Source organism: Thalassophryne amazonica, chromosome 23, assembly GCF_902500255.1.
Source record: "Thalassophryne amazonica chromosome 23, fThaAma1.1, whole genome shotgun sequence".
NCBI classification, from domain to species: domain Eukaryota; kingdom Metazoa; phylum Chordata; class Actinopteri; order Batrachoidiformes; family Batrachoididae; genus Thalassophryne; species Thalassophryne amazonica.
The window spans coordinates 9,510,994-9,538,058 of record NC_047125.1 but is presented as its reverse complement, the minus strand read 5'-3'; the positions used below and the strand labels follow the sequence as shown (position 1 = coordinate 9,538,058).

Here is a 27,065-nt window from a genome sequence, read left to right as displayed (position 1 = left end):
CACAACTTCCTTACAGTGATTAAAAAGTACTCACCCTCAGCAAGAACTAAATATCTGTCCGGTCTGTAATCTCAGATGAGATGTTTGTTTTTTTTCTTCAACTATCATAGATTGTGAGTGGCAAATCAGCAAAAATAAACCTCTCCTCAACTTAAGAGTGTGGAGCGGCTGCACAAAAAAGTGGTCTGCTTTTGAGACGGTTTGCTCTCTGTTCTCATTTCTAGCAACTGAAAAAAGATACTGGCACCCAGTAAAACAAAACAAATAAAAAAAGCTACTATATGACCTTTTGCATAACTATTTTTTCCATTTATTGTGAGTCATATCATCACAATTTGAACAGCGTTGTCGGACATCACAGGGGTTCCTCATGTCATGCAGACCCAATTTGATCCTTGGTGGTGTTGGCATTTCAGATATCGCAATATTGATGTGAAAAGTACTTAGAAGGATCATTCCTAACAAGATACAGTTCCACTTACTTGCCACTCAGCGGCCACATCAGTCCTACTTCACACTAAAGAAGTTATCGGTATACTGCGTTGGGGTTCTCCATGTACTTTTAGAACTCAAGTGTGAATATTCGCAGTGTTTCTTTGCAGCCTACATTGGTTTTTGCAGTGCATTTGATTCGGTTGACGAGGCTGCTCTGTTGGACATCCTGAGAGTTTGTGGGATCCAGAATAGATTGGTGGACATCATAGTACTCAAAGGTAGTGTGAGTGCAGTACAGAGCTTGTGACCTCGCCCCAGTGAATTCTTACATATGTTTGGTTTGTTTTCTGGCTCCTAGTGTTTGTATGTAGTGTGTAAATTTCACCATGTAGGACGAATAACAGAATATTGGGTAAGGGTATGTAGTCCAGCAACTTTTGGTCAGGTCACGCCAGTGTTGCCTTTGTCAGCAAGGACTTTTATTGACTTTTGCAGGATGAGGTGATGTTTCTAGAATCAATGGTTTTTACTGATTGGGGCATTTTAAACGCTGAATAAGGAGTCAGTGTCTTAATTTTTGATGGTCCAAATTCTTAAATCATGATCCAGGCTTTCAATAACTTCCTGAAATGTCATCAGAAGTCCATGTGTATGCAGTGAAACTGTTGAAATTGTTAAGAGATTCACTTCCCTCAGCAGCAGCAATCATGTCTTTGTCTGTGGGCTCTCTGCCTTTGAGATTGAGAGACCTCTGGAGATGGTAGGGATGGTATCAGTCCCCCAGTTGACGAAAAAAAGACAGACTATACTTTGTCAAGCCTGACTGATATATCGGCTACCCTTTCACAAACATATCAGTATCAGTGTTATTTTTGCAGATATGAAAACTTATTTAACTTAATAAACAACAAATAAAAACACTGGCTTTTGGAATTATGTTATAACCAGTGGTGGGCACAGCTAACCAAAAAGTTAGCTTTGATAACCATTAATCCGATAACTGAAAAGTTATCTTTTATGACGCGAAACCAATAAACTTCTAAAAATTTTTCTCTTTATTACAGATAACCTATAACATTTAGTATTGATTCGAATGCGGCCACATCAGATTACACTGTCGGGTTCTGATAAACTAGTTTCACTTTCACTTTTAGCTGCTGGGTAAATTCAAGGATCGCAAACACAAAAGAACGTATGAAAAATTGAATGAATTAAAAAAATAAAACCCCAAACACTGTCATCATCTTTCAAAAGCAGTAAAACACAGTATTAGAAGTCACAGTTTATCTCGGTATTAGATACACCGCTGCTGCTGCTTTTTTCACACGTTTTGAACCCTGCGGCTTAAACAACCGAAATACGTCCATTAATGCATTGATCAGAAGAGTAAAAGACATAAATTCTTACCTTTTAGTTTCAGTGGGATTCATCTGAATAAATAATCCACATAAAATGTCCTTTTATTTAAATCCAAAACAGTGTCTAAAGAGTGATGAAAAGTCCCTCTGTACACAGCTGAGCAGTGAGAGCTTCTCTCTCCTCAGCCACAAAGATATAAAAATAAAATGTTAAAATATTCCGTTTTGTTTTTGTGCCAAGCGGACGACTCACTGTAACGTCCAAAGTGAACCTGAACTACACTACCCACAATGCTCCCTGCGTCACGTTTTGCACTTGATGATGTCATCAGCAAGCGACAGGCAGTCAGTCTGCTACAACACATAACAGATGGACTAAAATATTTAATTTTAGGGTTTGCAAACATTATCGGAACTAAATTTATAAGAAGATAATTGGTCCGATGATGGTTTTAAAACTTATCTGAAAATCTGCTAGCAAAAACATTAGCTTCGATAATTATTATTATTATCTGAATTGTGCCCACCACTGGTTTGTCCAGCAGAGGACATTCCGAGGGCATTATTTGCAATGCTAGTAAGCATGGCTGGGACCTCATTACACATTACCTTAGACACATTGGCTACAACAGACGGTGGCAAAGTGAGTAGTTGCTATTCATTTTCAATCAGAGTGGGTGGTTTACAGGGCCAAGAAACAAGTGGTTGCTATGGTGCCAGCTGGGTGGAGCCAAAATAGATGAGAAGTCTGGTTTATACACAGTGACTACTAATCCCAGTGAAAACTAGGGATGCACTGATCCACATTTTTTTTTTCACTTCTGTTCCGATCCCTGAATTTGGATATTTATCACCATTTTAGTGCCGGGTAAATGATGTGAACGCGGCTCATGGCCAGGGATCCAGGGGCAAGTGCCCTGACAGGGGTCAAGGGGGGTGAAGCTTCCGAAGCCATAGGGTTTTATACCTGTAACGCACGCACACAATCACTAGCCAAGGAACGGGTCCACTAATCCTCACTCGGATCGACAGCCAGAGATCATTTTCATGTTTCACTAGTCCTCAGGTACAGATAGCCAGCCAGAGAATAATGTCCAGGTCCACTTCCTTTCAGGTTCTGATCTCGCACGCGCATTAAAATCCAATGCAGCTCTGCCTTCAACTGAAATTCTGTCACCATTTTGGCATGTTAGATTGACAGTAAATTATCTCCTGAAAATAGTGTCTTTTGAGTTTTTCCAATATGAGACATACATCTGCATGTCCAGGCAGTCTGTAAAAACAGCGTGGTAGAGACAGACATCCTTGATCACAGCAGCAGTAAACCAGCATCCTGTGACACAAACAGCACCGTCACAACACTTTTCAGTTCCAAAATCCGACAGACTGAAAAAGTTGAGAGTTTCGGGGTGAAGTGTGTCTTCTCCTCTGTAAATCTGAGCCATCACTTTCAAATAAAAGCTCAGAAATATTGTTTTGGAATAGAGCAGTTTCATTTCACTCTGTCGGCCATTAGGATTTTTTCTGCTCATTCTAATATGTACGTCACACGCCGAGAATTACCCAGTGAGACGTTTTCCGGAAATGCACTTGTTAGCTCGCTCAAGGAGTGCAATAAAAAACATCAGAGACCACTAATTGTGAGCGCATGTGTGCGGGGAGACTTACTTTGATGTTGTGTTGGTAATTGGGACGTTAAAAAGCGTGCAGCATGTCCTTTAAATTTTCAACTTTAAACTTAAAGCATGCAAAAAACAGTCATTCTAAAACGATCAGTCGGGTTGCATAAATCCAAAACATACCTCGGCACAAAAGCAGTAACGTTAAGACATCATAAATTTTCAATACAATTACATATCATTTTCAATACAATTAATTGCATATTTTGTTAAATTAATTACATATTTTGTTGAACAACCATATTATGTGGTGAGGGTTAACAAAACTACATTAAGTACATATATCTAGTAAGTTGTTAGTGTACACTGCAGGCACACAAGAAAAGGTCAGATTCAGGTCACTTCAGCTACTAATGTAAATGCAGTTCAATTTCTAAACCCAAATGTGTCATGAAAAAATGCCACCCCGGGCGACTGCCTGGTTCACCCACACCAAAAACCAGTACTGCCATTGATAGTTCAGTCCTGATACTTTCTTCAGCTGTTTTTATGATCCTCTGGAGAGCTTTCCTCTCTGCCTGAATGGTGTTGCCATACCACGCTGAGATGCCGGTGGTGAGAATACTTTCCTCTGCGCCTTGGTAGGCTTGTGAGAGGGGACAGCAACTCACCCAAGCCTTCCTGACCAGTCTGATGAAGTGCAGCCCCTCCTGAGCTTTTTTCACAGTGGCTGCAGTGTTTGAAGACCAGATCAGATGAAGCCCGAGGGGCTTGTGGCTGTCCACTCTCACCACTTCAGTGCCCTTGATGGTGAGCAGGTGCAGTTGAGGGGCTTTGATCCTGAAGTCAGTGGTGATTTCTGTTGCTTTTTCCACTTTGAGGTTGAGGTCATTTTCATCTTCATAGGCAAGTGTGCTGTCGACCACCACCCTGTACCCAGTCTCGTCCTCACCCTTGATGAGACCCAGGATGGTCATGTTGTCAGCGTATTTGATGACAGTGTTATCCTTGTCGGAAACACAGTTGTGAGTGTATAGGTGAAGGGTGAAGAGTTTGGGGCTAAGGCAGTAGCTCTGGGGTGATCCGGTGCTAATTGTGAGCTCAACGGAGACTGTTCCTCCCATCCGTACAACCTACGCTCTGTCTGTGAGGAAATCCAGAACCCAGTTGCAGGTGGCTGTTGGGACCCCCAGACTGGACAGTTTTTCAATAACCTTTTTTGGGCGGGTGGTGTTGAAGGTAGAGGTGTAGTCGAGGAAGAGCATCCTTACATACATTCCACTGTGGTCTAGGTGTTTGATGGTGTGGTGGATCACGGAGGGTTCGCCGTCACGGCCACCGTACACCGCTACCAGGAATATTCCTCTCCGTGTGTGCTCCACAAAAAAAAAAAAAAAAAAAGAATGAACTCCAGCTGCTGGTGGGGAAAGCAGAGATTTCTCTCTGGCAACATGAAGTGTGGTGGAATCTGTTTTTACATCAACAATGGCTGGTGTAACGGTGTGACAGTGATCTAACAGTATTGCTCTACTGATCTGGAACCTTTTTTTTTTTAATCAACTGAAAACCTTTCTAATCGCCCCATGAGTTCACCTCATTCATTCTAGTCGGTACTTGCGTCCCACTGCCGGCTAACGTGCACGAGGCACAACACATGCTCTCCGGCCAGATACTGCATGTGGAGCGGTCTAATCTGGGTTCTTTATTTATTGTCCTGGTAACTTTAACAAAGGTAATCTTTCCAACAAACTTCCCAAATACATACAGGTCATCAAATGTCCAACCAGAGAGGACATCATTCTGGATCACTGTTACACAACCATGAACAATGATTATCATGCTGTACCACATGCAGCACTGGGCCACTCTGACCATGCTATGGTCCACCTGATTCCCACCTACAGGCAGAAACTAAAGCTCTGCAAACCTGTAGTGAGGACATCTAAACAGTGGAACAGTGAGGCTGTGGAGGATCTACAGGCATTTTTAGAAAAAAACAGACTGGGATGTGTACAAGACTGCCAGCAAAGGTCTGGATGAGTACGCAGATGCTTTGACTTCATCTATCAGATTCTGTGAGGGCTATGGTATTCCATCACAAACCACAGTAAGGTGTAACTACGACAAACCTTGGTTCAATCCTAAACTCAGACATTTGAGGATGCAGAGGAAGGAGGCTTTCAAGAGTAGGGACAAGGCCAGGTTTAAAGAGTCTAAAGGCCCCCTGACACGAGCATGACATTGATTCACACACTTGCACGCCCGTCGTTGTGACGATCCCACCTGCTGTGATCCCAGCTAGACGCCGTTCTTTGTTCCATCACCTGCCACGTGCTCTGCGTTGGATGCTGCGTATATAAAAATAATTTTGTGGCGGGTGAATCCTTTTCCCCGCAATTTGGCCACTAAAACGGCTCTAATTGCTTCCTGAATCACAGAGGAGCCCTTAGCTGGAGCCGTTTGCGTATGCGCGCACCTAACAAGCTGCAGAAGGCATTTTGAGCCATTGAAAGCTAATTATTTGTCATGTTTACATTTGTCATGGCTTGGTAAAAAGAGTTGCATGTTCTTTCCTTCTTGCATGCAGCTGTTAAATATGTTTATGACAGATTTAACTTCTTGTTATAATCCTTCAGACGAGCTGCGCTCTGATGTGATCCGCTGATGTCACCATTCACTCTGTTCACTTCTTTTCACTTGACGAACTGCACATCATGTTGGTGATTAGATCGTGCCACGTAGCATGACATTTATGCATGAAAGATTTTTTGAACAATTCAAAATTCTCTGTACACAATAGCACGCACCAGCGCCCCTCTCGCATCCTGTCTGCACCCGTTAAAGATGAGTTTACTCTCCAGCATTAGACAGGTCGAGCTAGTGCGTGAATCAAAGTCCCCCACTCTGCTAAGTACCCTCGCTTAAGCCCCTTTCACACCAGGCGTGCTTTGAGTTGCGTCATGCGGCGTCATGACAACGGCACGTGAATACACCCCAGTGCCGAGACAATGCTGCTCAACACCAGAACACCACGAGGGACGCAAAGGATGAAGCCATTCGGACGCCAAAAATTAAACGTTTAATTTTTCTGCGTCCTGTGCTCGATGCAGAAAGCAAGTGGTTTCAGTGCAAGTCAGGGAAAAGCAACAGTACTCAATGTGACTGGAAGCCACACCCATACATTGTCCGGAATGCTGATGTTATAATCAACAGTCTAGGATGATGGCAGCACCTCCACAGCGGCTGTAGTCTAAAATGCATAACTTCTTAGTACTACAATCTTTTTGCTGTGTATATATACTGGACAAAGTACATGTGGCGTCACCCATTGATTTTCTACACAGACCCAGAAAAGCCAAAATAACCCCTTTTTCTGGGCATCGCCATTTTGAAAGCCACGCCCACACTGATTTTTTTCGATGAACTCCTTAATGCGTAAAGGGGTGGAGCGTGGCTGCCTCAGTGTATGATGAAAATCCTGAACATAAGATAAATAAATACTCCAAACAGCAGCAATACAACAGTGAGCAGCTCCGTTACGATCAGAAGCTGCGAGAGGAGTCGCCGCTGAACCCAGCTGCTGTCACTCAAAGCAACCAAGCTCACAATTATACAGATATTTATTAATCAGAACATCTTTAACTAAGAAGTTAGAAGAAATTGCATTCCCTGTAGGCATGCAACGTAAAACTTGTGGCAATTCAACGTGCAGACTCATCTTGGATCTGCTATGGCGACCCTGAGTGAAAACAGGGGAGCAGCTGAAGGGACTTACTATAAACATGCTTATTTCTGCTCTAAAGGTGGATGTTTTAAAATGGGCTTCTATGTGAATGTGCTCTGTTTTGGAGGCAGCCTCAAGCAGCCAGTCAAGCAAATGCACTTTCTGGTTCCTTCAAAATACAAGCTCAAGAGTTGCCATTTGGTTAAAAGCCCCCTGTGCCAACCCTGTTGCCCCCTTACTGATAATTATGTTAGACACACCAGAGTTGTGAAAATGTATTGTTTGATTCCAGATCAAGAATGACTAGCCATCTGTAGACTAGCTTGCTGGAGTCAGGTCATGTCATTCTGCTACTTCAGTGCAACCAATTTTGTTTGAAGTTTTATTATCAGGTCAACTACTCTTTGCAGACATGCAGCAGTTGTTGGTGAGAAAAGAAGAAATTCTCCCTGGACAGCAGGAGTGGAATCTCAGTGTTGTCCAGGAGGACATGAAAGAGGAACAAGAGCAACTCTGGATCCGTCAGCAGGGACAGCGCCCTCACCAGCTGGAGGAGACTGATACCACTGAGCTCCCTTTCAGTGCTGTCCCTGTGAAGAGTAAAAATGTTGAAAAACCACAGATGTCACACGTTCAAAGTCAAAGTGATGAGAGCACAGAGGCTGAGCCTGTAGCCAGCAGCTCAACTGTACACAGAACACTGACAGCACAAGCTGAGGGAGAGGATGATGGAGGATCACAACCAGTCAGTAACTCAGGTCCATGTAGCTATTTCCAACCAGATACTAGTGGAAGTTCAGAAAGTTCTGAAACAGAGACTGATGACAGTTATGAGTGGAAGCAAGCCAGGGAGATGTGTTCAGGTTTATGCTGTATGACAAACAGTAAAGACTCAGTGACAGAGAGCAGGTGCAACATTAAGAAGCTATGTTATGGCTCTGAATGTGATGCAGGAGTTCATACAGGAGTAAAACTGTTTAGTTGTTCAGAGTGTGGTGAACAATTTGGAGTTAAAGGCAACCTGAAGAGGCACATGAGAATTCACACAGAAGAGAAGCCATTTATCTGTTTTGAGTGTGGTGATAGATTTGAACAAAGATGTGACATGAACAGACACATGAGAAATCATGCAGTTGAGAAACCATTTTACTGTTCTGTGTGTACTGCAACATTCAGTCAAAAGAGCAGTTTGATGACACACATTAGAATTCATTCAGGAAAGAAAACCATTGACTGTTCTGAGTGTGGTAAAATATTTGTACACAGGGGTGAACTGAATACGCACATGAGAAGTCATACAGGAGAAAAACCTTTTCAGTGCTCTGCATGTGGTGAAAGATTTGGACACAAGTGCAACCTGATCACACACATGAGAATTCATTCAGGTGAAAGACCATTTGGCTGCTCTGAGTGTGGTAAAAGCTTTAGCCAGAAGGGCTCTCTGAATGTACACATGAGAATTCACAGAGGAGAGAAACCATTTGGCTGTTCTGTGTGTGGCAAAAGATTTGTAGGGAGAAGCAACCTGAACAGACACATGAGAAATCACACAGGAGAGAAACCTCATGGCTGTTCTGTGTGTGGAAAAACATTTGGGGGTAAGAGCAATCTAAAAAGACACATGAGAAATCATACAGAAGAGAAACCATTTAGCTGTTGTGTGTGTGGTGAAAGATTTGTGAAAAACAGCAAGCTGAAGGTACACATGAGAATTCATACTGGAGAGAAAACGTGCGTCTGTTCTGAGTGTGGTGAAAGATTTGGACGAACAACCAACCTTAAAGTACATATGAGAATACATACAGGAGAGAAACCTTTCAGCTGTTCTGAATGTGGTAAAACATTTGGGCAAAAAGTCAGCCTGAACAGGCACATGAGAATTCATGCAGGAGAGAAACGGTACAGTTATCAGCAATTAAGGGAACAGTCACCACCCTAAAGGGAACGTTCGTATACAGTGTTTAGGATGCAAGTGTAGACCACAGGTCTGTGGCCTGTTGCAGTCAGTTAAAAACAAATGCAAGAAAACAAAAATAGGCTCTTAGACCTAAATATGCAACTTTGCTAGATATCAATACCAATGTCTTTGTACATAGCTTTTTGTTTTGATGTTAGACATTATAATTCAGACAGTAGAGAAAGCATGTGTATTGTGAAAGTAATAAAGGTTATGGACAAAGCGCAATCTTCGGGTTTTTCGGATTTGAGAAAATAGCCTCAAATTTGATCATTTATATACATGTTTCTTCTGACTGCTTCCATTTTTGCTTAGGGTCTCTACAGTAGATCCAGTATAAATCTACAGGTTCATTTGACATCAGCTTTACACCTGATGCACTTCCTGATGCTTGTCTAAGGCCTTGCATACACCTTTCTCCAAACATGGGGTGTACGCACACTTAAAAACAAATCCCACACCATGCATTTGTTACCCTGTCCAACAGGTAGTGCTGGACAGAAGGTAAACCTCACTCCCCAACCCCAAAGGCCATTCTTGAAAGAGAAGCCTTGTTTGGAATGTTTGTCTCCCGTCTCAGTGATTGTGAATTTGAGCCTAGTGAGGGACGCTGATTACAAAAGCATACCAAGTCAATCCTGATTGTCTATGTGTAAAGCATTGCTTGTATGCCAGTAACCTTTTAGACAAGGTAACTCCAAAACTAAGAATGCTGGCATCTTATTTCCTGTCACATGTTGGTATCTTAGAGTTGATGTTTAATTTTTGATCAATGTAGGTATTAGCAACATGTTAAAATATTGATGGACTGATTTTGATAACACACACTACCAATCAAACCAGATCATCTCCCACCTATACAGATACAGAAAGTATTCACAGCACCGTTATGGACACAGTACCCCATAATGACGATGTAAGAATGTTTTTCTGAGATTTTTGCAAATTTATTAAAAAAAAAAACTAAGAAATCGCATACATAAGTATTCACACAATATGCCATGAACCTCAGAATGTAGCTCAGTTGCATCCCGTTTCCACTTATCATCCTTGAGATGTTTCTACAGCTTAATTGGAGTCTGCCTTGGGTAAATTCAGTTGATTAGACATGATTTGGAAAGGCACACATCTGTCTACCTATAAGGTCCCACAGTTGACAGTGCATGTCAGAGCGCAAACCAAGCATGAAGTCAAAGTACTTGCCTTTTAACTTTTAAGTGGTCTCCATCATCTGTAAACAGAAGCAGTTCAGTTCCATCAGGACTCTTCCGAGAGCTGGCTGCTCATCTAAACTGAGTGATGGTAAGAAGGGCCTTAGTCAGGGAGGCAAGAACCTTAATGGTCACTCAGTCAGACCTCCAGCATTCCTGTGTGAAGACAGGAGAACCTTCCAGAAGGACAACAATCTTTGCAGCAATGCACCAATCAGGCCTGTATGGTAGAGTGAGCTGACGGAAGCCACTCCTTAGTTAAAGGCACATGGCACATGAGACAAAGATCGAACTATGGTTGAATGTCAGGAGTCATGTTTGGAGGGAACCAGGTACCATCCCTACAGTGAAGCATGGCGGTGGCAGCATCATGTTGTAGGGATGTATTTCAGTGGCAGGAACTGGGAGACTAGTCAGGATTGAGGTAAAGATGAATGCAGCAATGTACAGAGACATCCTGGATGAAAACCTGCTCCAGAGTGCTGTTGACCTCAGACTGGGTTGGTGGTTTATATTTCAGCAGGACAGTGACTCTAAACACACAGCCAGAATATCAAAGGAGTGGCTTCAGAACAACTCTGTGAATGTCCTTGAGTGGCCCAGCCAGAGCCCAGACCTGAATCCTATGAACATCTCTGGAGACATCTGAAAATGACACTACCAACCTGATAAGAGTATTGAGACGTGCTGTAAAGTGGAATGGACAAAAGTGGCCAAAGATAGGTGGCCAAGCTTGTTGGCATATTCAAGAAGGCTGTAATTGAAAGTATTGGGCAAAAGATGTGAATGTTTATGCTACAATAGTGTTCAGAATAACAGAAGAATAGTAGTGCTATGTGACTACAAAGATTAATCCAGGTTTTGAGTATATTTCTTATTGTTACATGGGAAACAAGGTACCAGTAGATTCTCACAAATCCAACAAGACCAAGTATTCATGATATGCACACTCTTAAGGCTATGAAATTGGGCTATTAGTACAAAAAAGTAGAAAAGGGGGTGTTCACAATAATAGTAGTGTGGCATTCAGTCAGTGAGTTCATCAATTTTGTTGAACAAACAGGTGTGAATCAGGTGTCCCCTATTTAAGGATGAAGCCAGCACCTGTTGAACATGCTTTTCTCTTTGAAAGCCTGAAGAAAATGGGACGTTCAAGACATTGGCCAGAAGAACAGTGTAGTTTGATTAAAAAGTTGATTGGAGAGGAGGAAACGTATACGCAGGTGCAAAAAATTATAGGCTGTTCATCTACAATGATCTCCAATGCTTTAAAATGGAAAAAAATGAAAAAAAAAAAAACACGCGTGGAAGACAATGGAAAACAGCCATCAAAATGGATAGAAGAATAACCAGAATGGCAAAGGCTCACCCATTGATCAGAACTTAGTTACCTGTAAGTGCTGTGACAGAAGAGGCCTGTGTGAAGCTAATTTATTTGCAAGAATCCCCCACAAAGTCCCTCTGTTAAATAAAAGACGTGCAGAAGAGGTTACAATTTGCCAAAGAACACATCAACTGGCCTAAAGAGAAATGGAGGAATATTTTGTCGACTGATGACAGTAAAATTGTTCTTTTTGGGTCCAAGGGCCGCAGACAGTTTGTGAGACGACCCCCAAACTCTGAATTCAAGCCACAGTTCACAGTGAAGACAGTGAAGCATGGTGGTGCAAACATCATGATATGGGCATGTTTCTCCTACTATGGTGTTGGGCCTATATATCGCATACCAGGTATCATGGATCAGTTTGGATATGTCAAAATACTTATGCTGAAGAGGACATGCCCTTGAAATGGGTGTTTCAACAAGACAATGACCCCAAGCACACTAGTAAACGAGCAAAATCTTGGTTCCAAACCAACAAAATTAATGCCTCACAGATGTGAAGAAATCATGAAAAACTGGTTATACAACTAAATACTAATTTAGTGATTCACAGGATTGCTACAAAAGCAGTTTGAACATAATAGTTTTGAGTTTGTAGCGTCAACAGCAGATGCTACTATTATTACGAACACCCCCTTTTCTACTTTTTTTACTAATAGCCCAATTTCATAACCTTAAAAGTGTGCATATCATGAATGCTTGGTCTTGTTGGATTTGTGAGAATCTACTGGTACCTTGTTTCCCATGTAACAATAAGAAATATACTCAAAACCTGGATTCATTGTTGGGGAAAGTGTAGTGACACGGACCCACAACAGGGGGCGCAAATGAACGGTCAATAGATGAGCCAAAAGGTAACAATTTAATGTTGTGAATGTGCACAACGAATATACAATCTCAGAATCTGATAGCAGTCAATACACAAAGGTGATGTGTGGGCAGGCTCGAGGATAGAAGACGTCTGTCCTGAGAAGAGCCGGAACCACACGATTTCCGCCGCCACCGAACCTGGTGAATACTGGAGCCGCCAAGTCCCGAATTCCCAGGTGATCACCGTCCCCGACTGTCGGATCTGGTACTGCTGGCGAGGAGCACAAACAGTGAGATGTGGGTGTGTGCACACCCAGTAACAAAAACAGTCAGAAGGTGGAAAGTCACCTCCACCTCTAATCACACACTCGTGCAGCTCCTGTTAACCACTTACCTGGTTGGGGTGTGAAGCGAAGCCGTCGCTGATCACACCAAAATGCCAATCCCACAGATAAGGCAACACCCACAGGAAAACGGCTGCAAAGAAGTTCAGACTATAAAATCAGTGTTAAGTTCAGACACAGCAGAGAATATTACCTTCACAGGTAGATGATATCTCGGCAATGAGGTGGAGATGACGTCCGGGTTTTATGCAGTAGTACGATGAAGTGTAGATGGGTGACAGCTGTCACCCCCGGCTGTGTCCGTGGCGGCAGCGCCCTCTCGTGACTGAAGCCCGCACTTCAGGCAGGGCGCCCTCTGGTGGTGGGCCAGCAGTACCTCCTCTTCTGGCGGCCCACACAACATTCATCTTTTTAGTCACATAGCACTACTATTATTCTGAACACTACTGTACATGTGATTTCTTTGTTTTTTTATTTTATTTTTTTTAAAATTGCAAAAGTAAAAAAAAAAAACAACAACTTTCTTTTATGGACTGTTGTAGGTAGAATTTTTCAGGAAAAAAATGTATTTACTCCATTTTGGAATAAAGCTGTAACATAACAAAATATGGAAAAAGGGAAATGCTGTGGATACTTTCCAGATGCACTGTAAAATTCCATATTACTTAACCACCCTGAATATACAAAGATTAAAAACAGACACATGGTCTGTACCACTGATAGGCCTGTACATTACTTGTGGTGAAAGTGAGATGTAATTAGGTATGGAAGCAACTTTGTCTCATTAGATTTTGGAATTGAAAACTATTAGAAATTTAAAATAGAAATCCTTTTTTAAAAAAAAAAAAGGAAGAGAAGAAAACAGATTTCTGTGCTTTCTTTTTTATTTTCAGCTCTGAAAGAATGGATTCATCTACAGTCAGTTCAGTCTTTTTGCTACTTTTTTGTGTGTTTGCTGTATGCGATCTGCAGAGGAAAATCTGTTGTGTGATATGCACTCCTTGTACAATGCAGGTGATCAGACCACCTCCCATTCAGGTATAAACAGACATGTCCTGTCTCATTGACTTTGGATTTTATGTTTTATCTGCACACAGAGCTGTGAATTTTGCAGAGCGAGTTTTGGGAGTAACAAAGGTGATCCAAAGACCCACAATGTGTTTTACAAATGTCTTTACTCGTCTCCATGCTTGTGTTCAGACAAGATTGCTGATTTTGAAGTAATTCCCAAAAAATACTTTCATGGAAACATGTAAAGGTTCTCGTTCTTTGTAATCATTGTTGTCATAGACTACTCACTGCAAAGTTAAGTGTAATTTATAATTTTGAAATGAGTTTATGGTTCTAATTTTACTTCTGCTTTCCTGAGCATAAACTACAAGCAGATTTTCTTTTAAATGATGAAGTAAATAGTTCAGCAGTGAGGGTGCCCTGTATGATTTTTTCTTTCCATAATTTTTTTTTTTGTGGATTTCTTCAATATAACAAGAAGGCATCTGACATATTAACACATCATCACACAGAAAGCCTTTTTTAACAATAGTTACATTGCTTTGATACCTACTGAATATTGTTTTCAGTGCACTTCTCATTCAAATCAAATCCTCTTACAACCATGAAATCTAAGACAGACCAAATACCTTCTCCTTCCTATTTCAGAAATGTGATTTACTTTTGATTAAAACACATATGTTATTCCAGTTTGGAGAATTATATGGTCAAAATTCTACTTGCACACTTTTTTCCAATATAGGAGTAGAATGTGAATTTTACAATGATAATGGGGGGGGGGGGGGGGGCATTAGCATGGGCACATGCTGCAGTAACCAGATGTATTCCAACCCTTACAGATTGCTTGTTTAACGCAATAGGATCAAGTGCTGGAAATTCCAGACAACCATCTTGAGTGGTGACCCCTGGCAAATATCTTGGGGGATTATTCTAATGATGACTAAGGTGGTCCATTCAGTAATTAACATACGAGGTCTATCAGAAAAGTATCCTACCTTTTTATTTAAAAAAAAAACTATATGGATTTGAATGACGTGCGATTACACCAATCATGCTTGAACCCTCGTGCGTATGCATGAGTTTTTTCACGCGTGTCGTTGACGTCATTTCCCTGTGGGCAGGCCTTGAGTGAGATGTGGTCCCGCCCTCTCGGCTGAATTCCTTTGTTTCACACGCTGCTCGAGACGGCGCGCGTTGCTTTATCAAAAATTTTTCTGGACCTGTGATGAATATCCGAGTGGACACTATTCGAGAAATTAAGATGGTTTTCGGTGAAAAGTTCAATGGCTGATGAGAGATTATGGGGTGTTTTCAACCTCCGTGTTGAAAACCATTTGTAAAATTCAGGCGGCTTTTGATGGCTTTCAACAAGTGAGTAACTGAGAAATTGTTTAACAGCTTGGACATGTTCCAACTTGCCCGTTAAGGTTTCCAACGGAGGTGTTTTTCCTGTCGCGACCCCCCGCAGTCGGGTCCGGCCCAACATGCGACTCTTCCCGCACATTCTTTCATTACAAAATGTCCGTTAACAATGGAATGTCCAAATAAACTCCTCATGCCAACTTCTTCTGAAAGTTCTCTGTTCTCTGACGACTTCCTGGGTCAACAGAGCCTGAAATGTGGAAGTTTTCAACTTGAAACGGCGAGACGCTGCCGCCTCGAAGCGCAGATCGCCGTCAGGCACCGTGGGCCGTCCTTACGGCGACACTACCAGACCAAAATCTCTTATCAGCCGTTAAAATTTTTACCGAAAACCAGCTGAATTTATTGAATGGTGTCCACTCAGTTGTGCCTTACAGTTTTGAAAAAATTTTGATCAAACAAAGCAGCAGTCTCTGAGCCATTCCTAAACAATGAAAAAATTGATGAGAGGGTGGGCGACTCCTCACTCAAAGACTGCCCACAGGCGAATGACGTAACCAACAGGCGTGAAAAAACTCTCGCATGCACACGAGGGTTCAAGCATGTCTGATGTAATCACACGTGATTCAAATCCATATGGTTTTTGAAAAAAATAATAAGGTCGGATACTTTTCTAAAGGACCTCGTATAGATGACTGCAATTTGTTACATTATATTGTGTAAATTAATCATCTAGCAAACTTACCAGTGACTTGTCACTTCATGCAATACCACCAGAGAGCACTTCCATACAGATGTTTTGTGGAATCTACATCCAGTTCATTCTAAAAAAAAAAAAGAAAGAAAAAATTGTATAAAATTAAAATCTTAGATTCTGCAATGATGTCTGTGGACATCAACATCTGTGTGTTCATTTAGCAGAATGCCCTCAAATAGGCAATCTTTGAATATGTATAAATCTTCTTAGAATTCTAACAAAAAGTTGTCATTAACACGATAAATTACACTAAATACCCAAATGTTCTTAATGATTTAAAATAATTATTGTCCGGAGAGAACAACATGCTGGTGTGAACAGGCTTCAGCTGACATACATAAAACAGGAGGGCTCTTGAGTGACCAAGGCAGATGGAGTTTGACTGTGGCAGGGTTGATGACCTTGTCAACCACAAAGGGACCCAGGTATCTCTGCCCCAACTTCCTAACTTCGGCCTTGAGAGGCACATCCTTAGCCGAGAGCCACACATCCTGGCCTGGCTGATAATGAGTGGCTTGGGGTTCAGTGCCAGTCTGCATGGCACACCGTCCTGTCTTTCATCCCGAACAGAATGGAACGAGCGGTCCTCCACACTCATCGACACCACCATAGGTGGGCTTGAACAGGCGGAACAATTAAATCGCTGTCTCGAGTAGGAAACAAGGTGGTTGATACCCTAAAGCACATTCAAATTGTGATAATCTAGTAGTCGAGCGCGCCTGAGAGTTACGTGCATATTCGATCCACGGCAGATGAGAGCTCCAAGAGGACAGGTGGGAGGACATGACACACCAGAGAGTGGCCTCGAGTTCTTGATTGGCAGTTCCACCCAGCCATTGGTTTGGGGATGGAACCAGGAAGACAGACAGACCAAGACCCCCAGCATAGAGCAAAAGTTCCATACATGCGGCGAGAATTGGGGTACTTGGTCCGATACGATGTCCAAGCTATGCCGTGCAGCCTTAACACAGAAATTGTCCATGACGGTGAGAATGGCAGTCATATTGTTGAAGATATGGAGGTCTGTGACAGATAGATGTGCGATCAAGAGTAGGCAGCAGATGGAGGAGTTCGGTTGGTGAAGACTTACACAGCACAGATGTTGCAGGCCTTGCTGTAGTCACCAAGATCAACCTGGACTGAAGGCCACCATATGTTTTGCCGAAGCAGGTGGACAGTTTTTTGTATCCCAGTGTGACAGGCGAAATTGGAAATGTGAATGAAGTGAAGGACCGCGGACCAGGCAGCAAGTGGCACAAAGAGCCGCCCAGGAGGTCCACCTCCAGGATTCAGGTAAGAATTCTGGGCCTCCCAGATGACCCTCTCGATATCCCAGGTGAGGGCTCCAATCACCATTTGTTTTGGAATTATATTATCCAGGGATGCAGTGCGGTCTTGAAGCGAGAATGGACAAGACAGGGCGTCGAGTTTAATCTTAGATCCAGGTCTGTAGGTAAGTGAGAAGTTAAAACATCCAAAAACAATGACCGCCTGGCCAGTCTGGAATTGAGTCTTTTGGCAGATTGTATGCAAGCAAGATTTTTATGGTTAGTCCAAACAACAAAAGAAACAGACATACCTTCTAGCCAATGTCTCCACTCTTCCAGTGCCTCCTTCACGGCCAAGAGTTCCCAGTTCCCTACATTGTAATTCTGTTCACCGGGAGTCAGACACTTGAGAGAAAAAGGTGCAAGGGTGCAGGTGTTTGTCACCCTCAGCCTGCTGACAAAGGATGGAACTGATGTTGGAGGCATCGACTTCAACAATGAAGTGACTATCCAGATTTGGTTGAATGAGGATGGGAGCTGTGTTACACTGGTGTTTTAATAACTGAAAACCCTGTTCAGCTTCAGGAGACCATGTGTCTTGGATGAGGTGAGTTTGCTGAAGCTACGGATGTAATTGTTTGGTGTTAGTGGGAATGAGCCAGTTGGACACAGCAGTGATTTTAGAGGGGTCAGGCTTTATTTGATTATGCTGAAAGACAAATCCCAGGAACAAAACGGAGTCTTGTTGGAAAGCACACTTCTCGGCTTTGACAAAGAGCTGATTTTCCAGCAGTCTCTAAAGCATGTTGGATGTGTTCGTGAAGATATTTGGAGAAAATAAGTATGTCATCTAAATAAACAAAAACAAAACTGTTCCGAAAATCACTTAAAACTTCATTTATGATGGCCTGGAATGTAGTGGGAACATTCATGAGACCGAAGGGAATCACAAAATATTTAAAATGCCCTAAGGGTGTATTGAATGATGGTAAGCATTGCGTAGATTGAGCTTAATAAAAATAGATCCTCCATGCAATGACTCAGAAGCAGAATCTCAGAGGGGGAGTGGGTACTTGTTGCGCATGGTGATGGTATTTAATCTACAGAAATCGATACAGGGGTGTAATGTCCTGTTCTTCTTCCCTACAAAAAAAAGAAGCTTGCCCCTAAAGGAGAGGAGGACGGATGGATAAGCCTAGCTTCCAGAGAGGATGTATTGCTCCATCGATTCCCTTTTCAGGTGCAACAGGTTGTAAAGGCGGCTAGAGGGGAAGGACGCACCTGGAAGCAAATTGATGGAGCAATCATAGCGCCGGTGTGGCGGCAAACAGAGTGCCCGACTCTTGCTTAATACTTCTCAGGGGTTATGATATTGTTTGGGAATAACAGAGAGATTGAGGGAGGTGGTGTCAGGTTCCCTGGTACCCAGGACCTTTGGCTGAACCGGAAATTATAGGCACTCCCCGGCCTCTAATCTATGCTTTCTCTCCTCTGGAGTCAATTGAGCCCTGTCGAGCTGCATAGGTTCCTCGGCAGGGAGCGCAAGGAAGAAGGCTCAGGACCTAGTTGCTGAGGGATCTGAGGGGAAGATGCATGTTCTGCCCTTTGGCCTCTCTCCCGCCGTCTTTCCCTCAACCTGTCAATTTTGATGGCTAAAGAGATTATCTGACATGTCTGTTTCATCCAGGATCGCCAGTTCATCTTAACCCTTAAGCTGCAACATACCATTCAACTCGGCTTCGGCTCATTGAATGGTATGTTCCAGCTTTCACCTCATAAAATATTCGTACCATTGAACCCATAAACATTCATTATTTGTATAATATTATACAAACTGTTGCACACAGACAGATCGTGTATTTTCTTTTGGGCTACAATGAAAAAACCTTGTCTGACTTTCACAAAAAGGCAGGAGACGTGGACATCAGCACTTTTTCGGCACATTCCACTGTTACAGGAATTTTTTTCATGGAAAGAAAAGCGGAGGGACGCGCCACGGAGCCGTTCATTACGCGGCACAAAACCACCTCCATGTTGGTCTCACAGGACGGCTTTCAGGTGGATTTCAGATGGATTCCAGTTGCTTTTCAGTCGTGTGATTATCTGATTGTGATTGTGCATGAGCTGGACATTCCCCAACATGTCCTGGAAGGCTTCATCACGGTGTTGCTTTGCGCCATGCGGCTCCACCGTGATGCGCGGAACTCCTCCGCACGTCTGTCTTAATGTGCTGAAAAAGTGCTGATGTCCACGTCCCCTGCCTTTTTGTGAAAGTCAGACGAGGTCCCGGATCAACAAAGCCTTCACGTTGGAAATGATCTGGTTGTTTGAGCATGTCGATCGGCGCTGGGAGCGCGCCGTGCTCTCAGCAGTTGTGGGCCGTCCTTAAAGCAGCAGTAACACTCCTTAATCTGTATAATCCCCATAAAATCGTCCCTGAAAGCCATATTAATTTTCCGAACAGTGTCCACCTGGAGGTCTCTCACAGTTTCTGGAAACAAATTGATGCGGCAAACCTCCAAATCGTTCAGACTTTTATTCGCAATAAAAATCTGACGAGAGGGGTGGACCACTGCTCACACAAAGCCTGCTCACAGGCGAATGCAACCGACAGGCGTGAAAAAACTCATGCATGCGCACGAAGGTTCAAGCTTGTCTGATGCAATCACACGTGATTCAAATCCATATGGTTTTTGAAAAAATAAAAAGGTCCGATACTTTTCTCACAGACCTCGTATTTCTGTGATTTGGAGGTACAGTATACAACTTTTTAGGACATTTTAGTATCCACCTTTGTAGGACATTTTTACACCAAGTTTCAACATTGCAAGTCTGTTATTATTGTCATTTTTGATATACCTTTTTTATTTTTATCTTGCCAAAACAGTTTTACAAGATATGTTAGTCAGTATGTATGTATGTTTGTTGTCTGTTTTTTGTAATCATTGCAGTTTTCACCTTTGACTTGCAGTGCAGCACACAGTCTACATTGCAGACACTTGCAGCTTCACATATAGCAGCCCTAGCAAGGCACATTTCTGCACACAAAAGAATCAAGGTCAAAGGTCAAGGTCAAACACAAAATTCAACAAAACAACTTTCCTGGTCGCAATTTTTGAAATTTTGCTGCCAAATTTGGCATGGACATAGCGATTGGCCTTGCCCATAAGCCATTACCTGGGATAAGAGATTGACCTTGACCTTCAGGGTTTTGCTTGAGGTCAAAGGTCATCAAACTAAGGTCACACTTCAGATTACAGCAAAACGTCATGTAATACATCAAAATAAAGGGCTTGATGAGGGGATTCAGAAGATAGCAAAGGTTTAAAGTTATGATGTCACTTGATGACATCACCATGCAAAAAAAAGTAAAATGTGATTTTTTTTAAGGGTTTTGTTCACTCGCTGTGTAGCACACAGTTTACATCACAGACTCTTGCAACTTCACATGTAGAAGCCCAAGCAAGATACCTTTCAGTACACAAAAGGATCAAGCTGAAGGTCAAAGGTCAAGGTCACAGCAAGGTCAAACGCTAAATTCAATGAAACAATTTTCCTGGTTGCAATTTTTGAAATTTTGCCTCCAAATTTGGCATGGACATAGTGATTGGCCTTGCCCATAAGCCATTACCTGGGATAATTGACCTTGACCTTCAGGGTTTCACCTGAGGTCAAAGGTCACCTAAATAAGGTCAAAATTCAGATTACAATAAAACATATCGTGTAATACACCAAATTAAAGGGCTTGATAAGAGGATCCAGAATATAGCTAGATTTTCCTATATTGAGAGGATCCAGAATATATTGGATTTAAATTATGACATCATTTGATGACACCATCATGACAAAAACATGCAAGATTTAGATTTTTAAGGTTTTGACAAAGCGTGTAAATCATCATTACAGACTCTTATAAGTTCACATATAGCAGTCATATGGAGATACCTTTCAGCACACAACAGGATCAAGCTCAAGGTCAAAGTCACTGGAAGGTCAAACACTAAATTGAACAAAACAACTTTCCTGGTTGCAATTTTTGAAATTTTGCCTCCAAATTTCGCATGAATATCATATTTTCCCTTGCCCATCGGTCCCTCTTCATGGTGGTCGTTCCTCATGGTAGTATTTTTGTTCATATTTTTTGGCAAGCTCACTCTCAGGGTGAAAGTTTTCATTTTTTGTTTGGTTGTCTGCAGGACCACATTGGAAGTGTGTTTGATACTTTGTGTTACCCCTGTGATTATTTTTATATACATTTTGCATATATGGATTTTTACCAAAATAACACCAATCAATGCAAATATTATGTTATTGTATCAGTTTATGCAATGCCATTTTTAATAATGAATGAATCCAGTCATATTCAGAAATGAAGGATCAGATGGTACTCCTCACCCTGTTCACAAATATAACTGAACAGAATCTGACACCAATATACAAGCTGCACAACTCAAGGACATTACAACCCCAAATCAGAAAAGGCTGAGACAGTTATGGCCAATAAAAGTGACAGTGATTCTTATGTTTAATTTGACTTCTATTTCATTCCATAAAGTATGAAACCAAGATATTTCATGTTTTATGAGGTCAGCCTAATTGGTTAACATGCATCCATTACTGTATTTAAGGCCTGTGACTAATTGTTTAAAAAGTTGTGACACTAAATGGTAAATGGACTGCATTTATATTGTGCTTTTCCATCTGCATCAGCTGCTCAAAGCGTTTTACACACTAATGCCTCACATTCACCCTGATGTGAGGGTGCTGCCATACAAGGTGATCACTACACACCGGGAGCAACTAGGGGATTAAGGACCTTGCCCAAGGGCCCTTAGTGATTTTTACAGTCTGGCTGGGATTTGAACTGAGGATCCTCTGGTCTTAAGCCCAATGCTTTAACCACTAGACCATCACCTGGGACTATGGATGGAAATTTACATGCAACAATGTTCATTATTATGCATTGTCCCATTTCAAATAAACATATTGCACCTCCCATCACACTAAAACATTTACTGCTCTCTAGTGTTGCTAGTCCATCTTACATCTTACTTAAAAGATGTTTTGGCATTGAGGATACCAAGCGATAAAATCTGTCAGGTGTTATTTTGTTCCATTTCCCCGGCAAGCATGTCTTAAGGTTTGCAATACTGATTGGGCTTCAAAATTCATAATAATTGTGAGGTGATGAAATATGTGAGACACCGAAGAGGTGGAACCCCAACAATACAACATACCTCAAACAACAACACATAAGCAACCAGTGACAGCAACAGTCTGTTGTCTATTTAGTGAGCATTCATACTCTATTCTTGGACACCAGAGTCTTGAGCCCCTTGGGAACACCCAAAACCAAATTGTGGTGATGGCCACAAACACCTGACCATCCACACACAGAGACCCAGATCACAGCTAAATATCTTATCACAACTGTGGCTGGTGTGTTCGGCCAAGACAAAAGTACAGAACCTTACCATGTGACACGGACCACTCCGGCATGCCAGTAGCCACACGGGTGACTGCATGCACCTCGATGGAGGGTGCCAGAGTCTCAGGAGAAACGAGGAGAACCAGGACAATAGAAGGGCCCAGGGGGCAGGAAGGGCCCAGGGGGCACCAGATCAGCCCAACAAACTGCCAGGGGAACAGCCCCGGTGGAACATCAATGCGCCCCCCACCATCCCACAGAGGCACAGGAAACACCGCACACAGAAGGGGAAGCACACAAGCGCTGGTAGAGGCCCACAGGGGGTAGGGTTGCCATCCGTCCCTTAAAATACAGAACTGTCCTTTATTTGACAGTTAATTGTTGTGCCCCGTATTGAATCAAAACTGGACGTAAATTGTTCCGTATTTTCATACATGTCCCACACACACTCACATCCTCATCAAAACTAAATAATGAACAAAAGAAAACAGGAAATATTAAGGGCTGCCAATGTCATCTCTGTACTGTGTCGGGTCCTGTAGCGAAAACCCAACACGAGGTATAGCAGATAGACCTCAGACTTTCACGTCTGCATCTCCGTGTGCCCAGCTTTTTGGTCCTGTCACTGGTTGCCTGGCATGTCTACACCCCATACTCCACCACATCCAAAGAAGCAAAAATGTTTGCAAATGTACAGACGTGAGCAGGAAGAGTTGAACTCCTGGCTTGACAGCGTTAGTGGCAATGGGTACAAGGCAAACTGTAGGCAAACAAGTATTTTTATTTTTTATTTCCTCTTAAAGTAAAAATGTCCTCAGTTTAAAGATTAAAATGATTAGTCTGTTTTCCTTAATATTTATGTTTATTATTGCACACTTCAGTGACTGCACAGTTTATCATTAACAGTTTTGTGTTAATAAAGCACTTAAAGCTTTAAGTATGACTAAATGCTTTTTTCAAAATTAAATATACCACTCATTGGAAGGTGGTAGTGGCCCTGAAGAGCCGTGGTGGGCTTCCTTTATTTTCATTTCTGAAAGGTGGCAACCCTAACAGGGGGGCACCCCAGACCCACACCACACGGGCCACAACCCACCAAGGGAGGAGTGAGCACTGCGGGAACCATGGAACCATCTTGGGTCCTGGGTGGCAATTGCCCAGCCAGATGAACATCTATCTGACGTACACGTAGGTGTCCCCTTGGCCTTTTCCAGTCACTGGGGTCCACAACACTCATGCTGGATTATATACAGAGAAAAGGGTCACATGGCCACAATGTTGAAACTGACGCTTTGTCACAATGCAAGTGATTGTCCTCATCTTAGTCTCTCTATGTATCGCTTATTCAATACAAAGTAATTTTAGCAGTACCCAAGGATCCTTTGAAGAAACCTTGTGCCAAAGACATGCATTTGTTGCCTTAGGTCACTGTTTAGTGTCCAAGTCTCACAACCGGGACCTTAAAGACTTGGACCTTCATTCGCCTGCAAACATATCGGCATTGCCAAACACGTGTCCAGCAACCTCAACTCCATAAGTTCTTCCGAGTCATCTCCAGACCTCAAAGGCATGACCCAGAGGCATGATAATCGCTGCTGAGATAAGTGAACTTCTCTACAAGTCCAGTATTTCACCACAAACAGATACACTTTTGAAGGCTGAGTGTTGCTCCAAGGACACTCTCATACCCAGACATTCCAATTCTTCATTCAGCTTCTCAAATACAGCAGTCAGAGTATTCATTGATTCCACAAGGATCACAGTATTGTCCACAAAGTCAAGGTCAGTAAATCTTTCCTCGCCAACAAAACCACCCAAGTCACTGGTTTCCACAACCCTACCCAGCACCCAGTCCATGCAAGCATTAAACAATATAGGAACCAGAACACACCCCTCAGGAATGCCAGTTTTCATTGCCAAAACTCAAAGTCTCTGCCTGCATTCCACACAGGACTCACAGTATCCCAGAAAGCAGTCGGATCAACTGAATCAAACACTTTGTGAAAACCAAAACAGGCTGCAATGAAGCACTGCCAATATTCACACTTGCATTCTATGGAAAATCGCAGGGATAGAATGCAGTCGATAGTTGACCTCTTGGGTGTGAAGCCAGACTGTTCTGGTTGCTAAGCAGCAAGTACCTGGAAAAGAATCCTATTAAGAACAATCACAGCAAGCACCTTCCCCGGCACAGAGAGCGGTGTGATACCCCTATAGTTGTTACAAATCATACGATCATCCTTTCCTTTCCAGATTGGAACAAGTCATTTCTTTCAATCTGTAGGGCTCATACCTGTCTCCCAGATTGAAACAAGAATTGTTTGCAATGCCAGGAGAACACCATCTCAACCCACCTGGAGGAGCTCAGCTCCAATGCCACATGTCCCTGGAGCTTTTCCCTGCCCTCTGCTGTTTCTTTGCAGTCTCATCAAGATTTTCTGGTTCACAAATGACTGGAGAATCAACGGTAAGAATCCTGGTACCAGAAATGCCTAGTATCTCAGCCTTATACAACTACTCAAACTGGCTGGCCCAACATGAGAGTACAGCAGAGACATCTGTCAGGACTGAGCCATCCTCTACCACAACTGCAGTGGGACAAGGTGTATGTCACTAAACCATAGATGGTGTGTCACTTGATCAAAGATTCCTCTAACAAACAGTCTGATCTTGAAGTATGGCCAGATTTTACCTTGGGCACTGAGCAGGCAGTAATCCGTGAGATGTCAGCTAGATCCTCAGGAAAGCCACAACAAGTTTGCAGTCAGAATTCACAAACTGGGAACTTTTTGTAGACCCTACAGTTCTATAGAATTCTCAAGCATTTTCCCAAAAGGACATGGTCAATCTCCTTGGCATCACTGTTGGTTTTAGAATACCATGTCCAGCTGTGTATATGAGGACCTTGAAACCAGGATCTAGCAACTCTAAGCCCCCAACGTTTTGCAAAGTGAAGGAGCACTGCATAATTTACCACATTCATCTGGACCAATGCAATCATCATAACCAGCTCTGTGAGTGCCAGTGGTCACATTAAAATCACCTATGACCAGTAAATTGTCACCACTGAGACATTTGTCAATAATAGAGTGAAGCTGCGAATAAAATGTCTCCCCATAGAGACATCACTAATCCCAGTTGGAGAAATAACAGACAACAGACGTGATACCCAGTGAATGTTTGAGTCTGGGATGCATATACGGTCATTGACGGGGTAACATCTGACACCACTGGAAGGTGTTGTGTGTTGGGGGTTTGGCTGGACAAGGTTGGGTTGTTTTCTGTTTATTTTCCTTCCCAGGTGATTTGGGGCTGTTCTCTGAGAAAAATGTGCTGCAGAAGAGTCTCTCTCCTCTGTTACAATGATTGGCTGCACCTGTTGCATTCTCGTGCGGCTCTCTATCAGGACAATCCACGACACCTGTGATGTTCACGTGCAGATCTGAGGACTTCCAGCTGGTACCAATGTAGTGATGAAGAACTACATTTAAACCAGCAGTGAGTTGGATAAGATTGCCGGACAATACGACCTTGTGGGGATGCTGAGGGCCGTTTCAGAGTCTGACATCGCGCCTGTGAAGGAGGACGAGGGTGAGAGACAAACGTTGTCAACACACGACAGAGGTGAATATTCTGAAAAGTTTATCCGTGAATGTAAATTGCCGTCTTATACGCAGCTATAAGTAATTATTGGTGGAAAGTGTTTGGCGTGCTCCTCACGGCAGTGGCGTGCAGATTAATGATCCTCCATTAGCTGTGAGCAGCAGCCTCCTTAAATTAAGTTGGAATTCAGACTTAAACGTGTAGCTGATAAGTTTGCCTCCAAACAATATTTCGTAGTAATAGTGTTGAATAATCTCATCTGTTACTCCTTCGCAGAGTACAGTCTGGGAAAGTCACCTGGGGGGGTGTCGGCGGAACTCCTGAGTCCTGAACGTTCGAACTCCGACTGTTGAGACGCTGAGAGAGCGCACCGCCTTTTCACCTCACCAGAACTTTAATTAGTATTTCATGTATAGGCACAAAGGGAGAAAAATAAATGTTTTCTTTTTGGTACTGCTTCTGATTATTTCATGCTGGGTTCAGTCAGATACTGGACCGCTCCTCAATCCGCATCTTATCCATAACAGAATTCTCCGGCCAAACCAATATGGACCCAGCGGCAGAAGCAGTTCCAGTTCGGGAGAAAGTCCAGAAGCACCTGGAGATGATTTGGGAGCAAGTGCAGCACCTTTCGATTCAAATTAAACAGACAGACGCCCGTGTTACGGAGCTTGTAGCTCAGGCTGTTCCGCTTCCTGTGGTTGCAGCTCCGGTTCCATCGAGCCCGGTGCAGATAAATTCACCGTCCGGAGATTCGGCTCCTGAACCGGTTATGTCATCTGGAGGCTTGTGCG

At 42.8% G+C, this 27,065-nt stretch overlaps 1 protein-coding gene across 1 annotated transcript in view; it reads left to right on the top strand.

The window, feature by feature from the left end:
- The first annotated feature begins 7,701 nt into the window (after positions 1–7,701).
- The window catches only part of LOC117505375, a 52,622-nt gene continuing 33,258 nt past the window's right edge, over positions 7,702–27,065 (top strand). Inside the window, exons 1-2 of the mRNA XM_034165019.1 lie at positions 7,702–9,074; positions 17,166–17,308. Coding sequence (XP_034020910.1) covers positions 7,759–9,074; positions 17,166–17,308 — 1,459 coding nt within the window. The 5' untranslated portion in view covers positions 7,702–7,758. The remainder of the gene's footprint in view (positions 9,075–17,165; positions 17,309–27,065) is intronic.